Source organism: Amblyomma mixtum, unplaced genomic scaffold, assembly GCF_055824585.1.
Source record: "Amblyomma mixtum isolate Tamu unplaced genomic scaffold, ASM5582458v1 scaffold_13, whole genome shotgun sequence".
NCBI lineage: Eukaryota > Metazoa > Arthropoda > Arachnida > Ixodida > Ixodidae > Amblyomma > Amblyomma mixtum.
In genome coordinates, this window is record NW_028317662.1 from 1,286,813 (window position 1) to 1,295,269 (window position 8,457).

Genomic DNA, 8,457 nt, shown 5'->3' on the forward strand with positions numbered 1-8,457 from the left:
ATTCTTCGTGCCCACGAACCCGCGCATCCTCGCCGCCGCTCCTCAGCGTCATGTCTCGCTCACTTGCAGCAAGCAATATTTTGTCACGTGAAGCATCCTCGTGCTCTCACTAGGGGCGGGGCTCCGCGCCCGGTGCCCGACGGCGATGTAGAGCAGGAGCCAACAGATGCGGCCGCCCGATTTCGGCGAGTAATCTGTTCAAAAACACCGCCCTCAATCAGCTGCCGACCCAACGCATTCGCTTGATCGCGGGAAACGCCGGCTGCCAGAAAGTGGCCTCAAAAAGCTAACATCGGCAGCCCCTAAATAAGGTCGCCTTGACGTTTGAGCACAAAAGGGTCCATTTCCGGTGGATCTTGTGGGGTTTAAACTGGGGAGATAAATACCTTCTCCCCGTTTAACCGCGGCTGACACAGTTCAAAACCGCGCGCGGACCCCATCCCGTGGTCGCGAGCTCTACCGAGCGCACAAAGGAACGACACACTGGCTGACACAAACAAGGCATTTATTCCTACAACAAAATACATTGAGGAATCGAGGATGGCCGACTCACCAGCACGGTTACGAGTGAACATTCGCCCACGCTAGGGCAAAGGGGAAAATTCCGAGGCGGGACGAGAGAGCTGGCGGGAGCATGTTCCGACACGAGGCGCCCGCGGCGAAGAGAGGAGCGGCGCGTGACACGTCCGCGTAATTCCCCGATGCCGAGCAGAAGAGAGCAGTCTCTCCCCCGCGCGCGCGCAGCAAAACGCCATCCGTGGCGCTGGTGTCGCTGCGACGCGAGCGCCCTCCGCTATTAGTTAAAGTAACACAACTGAGGCGGGTGCCTTGCGGGGGAGCTAACCACAGTTGTGATGCAATGCAGGACAGCGAACAACAGGCGGCGAGCGCGTCCCGACAATCTTCACGTGGCGCCGTGTCCATAAGTTCGGTGGTGTGTCGTCGAGCAAAAGTTATCAGGACATGGCAAGGGCCACCCTTCCTCTAATGGCTGTATGGAATGAGAGCCATCTAAAAATTGCAACGAGTGCGGCGAAGAGACTCTCCCATTTGCTGTTGAGGTTGTATAGAATGTATCCGAACCCAGCCTTCCACTTTCTCTTATCACCGAAATTTAACGCCCGACGGCACTCTTCTCTTGGTGGAACGGGTGTCGACTTGTCCGCGAATTCGTCAAGCAGTACCCGAACCCTAACTCTAAGCTGTAGTCCGCCGCCGTGTTAAACATATAGAGATGACATCGCAGCTAGACAAAGGGTCAAGCAGAGAGCTGTGTTTCACATAGCGACAACACTGTAATTCCCCTGGTCTTCACTGGAATGAAAGGCTTTCAAAATGAGAGGACGCCCATTCGTGGAGGTTTCCTGTTGAATGTGTGCTTAACCAGCACCGCTGTCAAAGCATCTGTGTTTCATCTGGTGCACTGCTCAGTACTAAAGCGGACTGGCCACAATGAAAGATGTGGTTTTCATATTAGTACAGATGATAGGCCGCATACACCTTTCGGTAAGGATATTTTGTATCGTCGACATGTAAGGTTATGGACGCCCCTTCCTTAAAATTCTTAATGAAGGGCATTCGTCACTGGCAGATTTCCACTCCACCTCGCATGTAGAATGACAGTCAGATGTGTGGTACTGCGCCTTATATGTCACCAGCGTGGCACTTGGATGTCGCGCAGCAACTAACATTGAATGTAAACATTTTTTTGAAACTTTTATTTCTTCATGCTGTCTGTGTTTTTGGCCTACGAGGATCCCAGAGAGCAGACTGCGATCTGCATGTTATTATTTTCACAGGCAGTTTTTTTCGCATTCCTCCTGCTCTTGGAAATTGTTGCAGTTTGGGCAGCATCCTCCCCATTTGAAGGGCTCGCATTTCCTGGTCGTAGAGTTGAAATAGTACTTCGGCTCAAGCGCCTTGCATGGTCCAACTTTTTGAGGTTCCTCGCAACCTGCATGGAAGAGCCACCAAGATCTCGGCATAACTCCACAATTTTGTCATGAACGCTCACACACATATTTCTTTCCTAATCCCGCTCTACATCTTCCATGGTAAGGCCCTGAAGAAACAGAGTCCTTGCTTATTGCAGTGGCGTGCCACTGCTTCTGTGTAGCGGTATCATGTTATTGGTCAAAAATTTATAATTGCCTTTTGATTTGTCGTTTTTAATTCACTCTGTTACTTCCCACTAATGCTACACAGTTTCAGTACTTCAGCAGGATTAATTAGGCTCTTGTGCATAATTAAAGGCAGCTCGAAATGATCAATTTAGCTCTTCAATCAAATATTTTGTACAATTTATGTAGCTAAGGAGACCCCCCATTTCCTAAACATTGTTTTGGCTTGATTGTTTTTATTAGAACCTGCTTTTTAATCGGCGACAAGTACCAATGAAGGACATTTGGATGCAAAACTTAAAGTGCGCAAAAGTTTTTTGCGGTTTTCCGTGGTTAGCTAGATCTCCGCAGAGAGAGCATTGTGTATGAACAATTCTATGATACGGTTATGAAATCGCATATTGCAAACTTCCCTGAATACGTAACTAGAAACAGGCAAGAATTTTAAATGGCGCATAAAATGTACAGTATAAAGTAATCTACGTAGTGTGTATAGTATTTGTTTACTATATAATATGTACATCCTTATTTTTTCGGGCTCTTAAACTCCCAAGCCTGTCAACCAACCAATTATTCGAGGTTGCAATAGTAGGATATTGTGCCGACATGTTTGTTTGCTGAAAACATTCCATGAAAACTGTTAATCATGAATTCTGCACAGGACGTAATGCTTGTGTGCAAGGAGTGGCCGCCTTCTGCATTCCACGCTTCTTATTCAGCATTCTGCGTTCGATAAGCGAGTTTGTGCTTCCTCTTCAACCCCTATAGTTGAAGTAATGGTAGAATTTCTTCCCCATTCCTCTCAACACACATGCTCCCAAAGTGCCGGTGTACTTCTTCTTTTGCACACAGATATTCTGTATGACCTGAGCAACATTGATTAGCTCGAGAAATTAGAGAGAATTCTAAATCAGAAACCATATAGCAGAGAGATATAAAACTCGAACACATACCGTCTGGATAGGTGCATTTTGGAGGGTCCTCTGAAAGAAGAAATTCAAAATTTTTTTTGTAATTAGATCAAGCTTTGCGCTGTACTCTTTTCTAAACAAATGAAAACTCGCACAATCAGCTAAGTAGAGCAAACTTTGTAGAGCAGGAAATTTTTTAAACATTTTCAAATGCAAAAAGACTACTGAGTTGGTGGAGCGCATATCTACCTAAATACCTGAGCATCATTCACATACTTCACAAAACTGGCGTTCTGTATTCTGGGACTCCTCGGGTATGGCTGCGCCAAGAGACTTGCGGTGGTCCGGGGATGCCTTGTATGTGTCTGCTGTCCATACTTGAGCTTCACATATCCTACACTATGCTTTAGTGTGCATATACGCGTATATATATATATATATATATATATATATATATATATATATGAAAGAAGCCAACAGCCACAGAAACCAAGAGGCAAAGGGGATTTTTTTTTTAATTTCTTTGTTTATTTTGTGGTGTTGATCAATTTAGAACATTACTGAATATGTTATCGCTAAAGCTAATTTATTAGAAAAGCAGAAAACAGGTTCGGAGGTCGTGGGTTCGGATCCCACCGGCGGCGTGTGGTTGTTTTTTCTTCTGCTTTTCTAATCAATTAGCTTTAGCGATAACATATTCAGTAATGTTCTAAATTGATCAACACCACAAAATAAACAAAGAAATTTAAAAAAAAAATCCCCTTTGCCCCTTGGTTTCTGTGGCTGTTGGCTTCTTTCATGTTTATAACGAGCCCCTCATTCCCCTTCCCTTGTTTGCTATATATATATATATATATATATATATATATATATATATATATATATATATATATATATATATATATATATATGCATATATATATATATATTTATGCTATATATATATATATATATATAGAGAGAGAGAGAGAGAGACAGAGAGGGGGGGTTAGGCTGCTACAGTGGCGCAGATTAGCTTTTTTAAATGATCCAGACGTGCACAGAACTGTAAAACGGAAACTTCCTATGAGCAGAAAACGTGGTGAAAAGCACAAGGGAGGGACGGAGTACGCAGACACGGAGAAAAAAACATAAAGGAATGAGCAGGAACGGGGATGGAGGATTAGCGGTAGCGCTATAAAGAAGAAACTGGACAGGAAAAGCGGCAAACGAAAGCCAAAGGCGCTTCTTCATCGCCGCAGTGCAAAGGCGTCGGCGCTGAGCATACGGTGGTGACGGTGGGGGGTGTAAAAAAGTGTTCCCATGAGAAGATTTGCTGAAGGGCTAACAAAGTGACGAAATGTGATCCTTTAGAGCGTATGAGGCGGTGAATAAGGTAACGGTGTCGAAGTAAGAGAAGAATTTTAAGGCTTGGTTTTCAACTTTGGTACACAGATGAACACCTCGGAACACCGTTCGGAAGAAAACACGATGGTCCTCGTAATGATATTGATACACATTTAACTGAAGAGATATGAGGCAGTCCCAAGGCTGGGACGCATGTTGACAAGTTTTCTCCCCGCTTCGTGTTCTGTGTCGGCCTCCATGCTTACTATCTCAGAGGCTGCTCGACTAGAGGGTGACGGGGAGAGCGTATTTGTGGTGCCAGCAACTAAACCAGCCTCTGTTTGAAGTGCCCTGGATGGTGAACCTGCCATAAACTGCACTCGAATAGCAAGTGTTATTTGTGCATTCTGCAGTGCGTGATATCCTTTCCAGTGTTTTGTGGTGTGCCCAGAGTGCGGCTGCTGTACATCCTTGTCGGTTATGACTCATTCCGCGCTGAAAAAGCCCGCGTACAATATTTACAGTATTTTTTGCTTTAAGGTTTGATTTCAGGTACTGCGTCGGGTGCATTTTAGCAGCCTCTTCCCAACCCCTACAAATACTGGTATGAAACAATAAAGATGCGTGCTATCCAGTCGAAACATCAGTAAACTCCTCTTATGTTGTAGAGTGTGTGTCTGCATATTTTATCATTATGTATACATACATATATATGTGAGGTTGACAAATGCTTGGTTTAGGCAGTGATTTATTTCGGTTTGACGTTTTCAGCAAAGCTTGTCCTTCTTCTAGACTCTGGATAATGAAGGCCGCGGAGCCGAGACTCGAAGCGTCGAAATGGTTGAACAAGTGTTTTGTTTGTGAACCCTCGAATATGGCCCATGTGGTTAGGTAGCGGGAGCCTCAACTAGGTGGTAGAACACGTATAACGTTCCGAAGGGACACCCGACCATGAAAACGCTTTATGGTGCATTTGTCTTGAAAATTATATCTTCTCTTCAAAAATACAGATTTCGCGCGTGAGTGGGATTTAAGCTCGGCTTATTTTTATGTTTTCGCATTATGTTCTTTATTTTCTTCACCTACTCGCAAGTGGGCGATTTCTCATTTTGGATGGTTTTCGTACTCAGCAATAGAACGCACAAAAACAAGCAATACAGGAAGCTGAAAACTAAGCACCATTACATCACAACCACGGGATCAAATCCTTACTTATTACCGATTATGGCATATTTGCTATTTCTATCGGATTGCCCCGCCGCGATGGCTTAGTGGTTACGGTGCTCGGCTGCTGACCCTAAAGACGCGGGTTCGATCCCGGCCGCGGCAGCTGAATTTCGATGAAGGCGAAATTATAGAGGCCCGTCTAATGTGCGATGTCAGTGCACGTTAAAGAACTTCAGAGGGTCGAAATTTCCGGAGCCCTTCACTACGGCGTCCCTCATAGCCTGAGTTGCTTCGGGACATTAAACCGGAATAAAACCATTTCTACCGGATTATAGTTATATGAGATATTCAGAGCGGAATGAATTCTAGGCTCATTAATAGCTCAAATTCGTTTTCTGTAACATTTATGGTGCGTCTTTCTGATATTCTCAGTCATGTTGCTTTTCATTGGTCTTTAAATATTGTTGCACCTTTCCTGACTGCTATTCATACCAAAAAAACGCAACTGAGGAGCGATGTAGGACGTTCCGCTTTTCAAGCGGTCCATCTTTTGTGGATTATTCAGCCTGAAAATAAAATCGAGGCCATGAGAGAAAAACATTGCACTTGAATGATGAGTTTTCGAAAAAGTTTCACAGTGCTGATAATTTACAAGATTTTTCGCCTGCAATGTCCATCTCTTCTTAAATGCGGACCAAATACAATCCATGGAAATAAAGTCTTACCACAGTCTTGGCAACTTGCAAGGGCAGCGAGGAAAACTGCCACGATGACTGAAGAGAATACGGCGTTCATGGCTTCTGCTGCAAGAATTGAAAACCCTGGCGAAAAGCTTCATCTTTTATACACTGAACGAGCGTCCTCGAAAAAGCAAGAATAAAATAAACGAATAAACGAATAAAATCAAAACGTTTCTTTATGGGTGGTATACCTCCGCTCTGTTTTCCCACGTGCGGCCGGGTACTTCTAGTACCAAACATACAGAGAGATGTAGCCAGTAGTTCTTTCAACCCCGAGCAAAATGTCAAATTCAACAGCAACATAGCACGTGGGGTAATAACTTTAGAGGAAAGTGAGCACTGCTTCAATGTCAAAGCCCTAACTCTTCACCTGGTAGATGTAAAGGAATATTTCAGTAACATAGGTGATATTACTGTGTTTAAGCCATTTCAGCCTCGATGAGGTCAACGTGGGGGCACATGAACTGTAAATAGAACGAACATAGACTGTTGCCCAAGGGCTTTGAACTAAGAGCCAATGGAAGGTTACGATACTGTCGTTGATAACGTGGCCGCTCCTCGGCCATGTTTCGCTGCTCCAGCCTTTCCTCTGTGGGATTCAAGAGAACCACGCAGCGCCTAATAGCGCTGCTTTGCTGGTGCCGGACGTAGATACGGTGACTACAAAATTCGGAGATGATGTGAAGATAATGCTTGGGTGAGGTGTCTGAGGTTGACGCGCGAGAGCAATGATAGCGTTTATTGTTGTCAAAACATAAATCAACTACAGCCCGGTACATATTGCGGCTTACACAGGCACACGTCAAGTTCACAGCATGGCGCCCAGGCTCAAGGTGGGACACAGGGTTTGCAATGAACACCTGCTGCCATGTGTCGAGTAGCTCGTCAAGTAATAATGGGGACTGCGATGAGCTGCCACCTGACTTCCAGGTTCATTTTTCTGATCAAAGTTGATGTTGATTCCCCATTCCAGAAGTAAGGAACTCAAGGCTGGCACTAGGCATGGGCAACAGGCAAGCAAGCAAGCAAGTAACAGGAACATTAGGCATGGCAGCAGGCAAGCAAGAAAGTAACAGGAACACAATGGAAAAAGAGTCAAGGGAAGCATGGAGCAATAAGAGAAGTAGTATCAACAATCGAAAAGAGCACAGAAACGAACAACTTTTCCTAATCAACTTCATTGTCCTAGAGATGGATAGGCACTCTGCTGGCTGATCGGACTAGTACCGTTTTTAGAGGTGGAGAAGTTACAGTATCTAAACCATTAGGCGATCTTATGGCCGACTACCCTAGTCTGTGGGGTTCGGAGGGCTAAGCACACGAAAGCAGGTCTTGCTTATGAAGTGGAGACAAACTTAAAGATGCGTCCTCTATGCACTTCGCAGTCAGCGTTGGTAGGGAAAGTTTATGCGTCAGAACATGAGCAGTACTTAGCTTAACAGCGTGCTGAGTGGACCAACTTCAGATGTAGATGGCATAAATGTGGCAGGCATAAGACATTCGAACAGGCAATAGAGACCTTTTAATCCAGGAACAAGAGTGCGGCATTCCCACCCACCACATATCAGAGAGCATACCGTAGCCTCTAAGCTTGTAACTAAGAAGCAGCAGTCAGCAGGCATTGCTCCTAATCTTTATTCTCGGCCCTGTTGCCTTTCTTCGAGAAGAGCAATATTCTTCACTGTCGCCCCTTATTTCCTTCCATTTCCACTCTACGCCGCGTCTAAAAGCATCGCCCCTCCTCGTGCTTTTTATCTTTGTTTATTCTTTCTTTGAATCACTAAGAAGCCTTGCCCTCCATTGTCTCTCTCAGCACTGCACTGACGTCGGAAAACAAGAAATGCAATATTCGATTCCGCGGCCGCGATTCGACGGAGACAAAACGCCCCAGGCACCTGTGTGCAAGTGACATGTCAGTGCACGTTGACGATCTCCACGTGGTCGAAATCATTCCGGAGGCCTCCGCTACGCACTTCCTTTTAAGCAGTAGCTTCACTACTAGAGTTCTCGAGATAAGACCGCCGTGCATTGCCTATCACCTTCAAGGCTCAGCCAAGGTCAAACCTTCAGTTTATAAGTTCGGAGAACCGGTGGATAATCAATAGTCATACCAATGGTCAATCAGTTGGACAGGTCAAGGGGACAAAGTCAATGGTCGAGGTCATTTCAAGGTCAAGTCGAGGTCAAATCGAG

General features: G+C 45.1%; 1 protein-coding gene across 1 annotated transcript; it reads right to left on the reverse strand.

Annotated features, from left to right (window-relative positions):
• Positions 1-1,793: 1,793 nt before the first annotated feature.
• LOC149324856 (kunitz-like toxin PcKuz1) lies at positions 1,794-6,319 on the reverse strand. The gene is made up of 3 exons (XM_089565220.1): positions 6,250-6,319; positions 3,074-3,103; positions 1,794-1,954 (listed from the first exon to the last, which is right to left on the reverse strand). The coding sequence occupies exons 1-3, from the start codon at positions 6,317-6,319 to the stop codon at positions 1,794-1,796; spliced, it is 261 nt and encodes an 86-aa protein (XP_089421346.1).
• Positions 6,320-8,457: the final 2,138 nt, after the last annotated feature.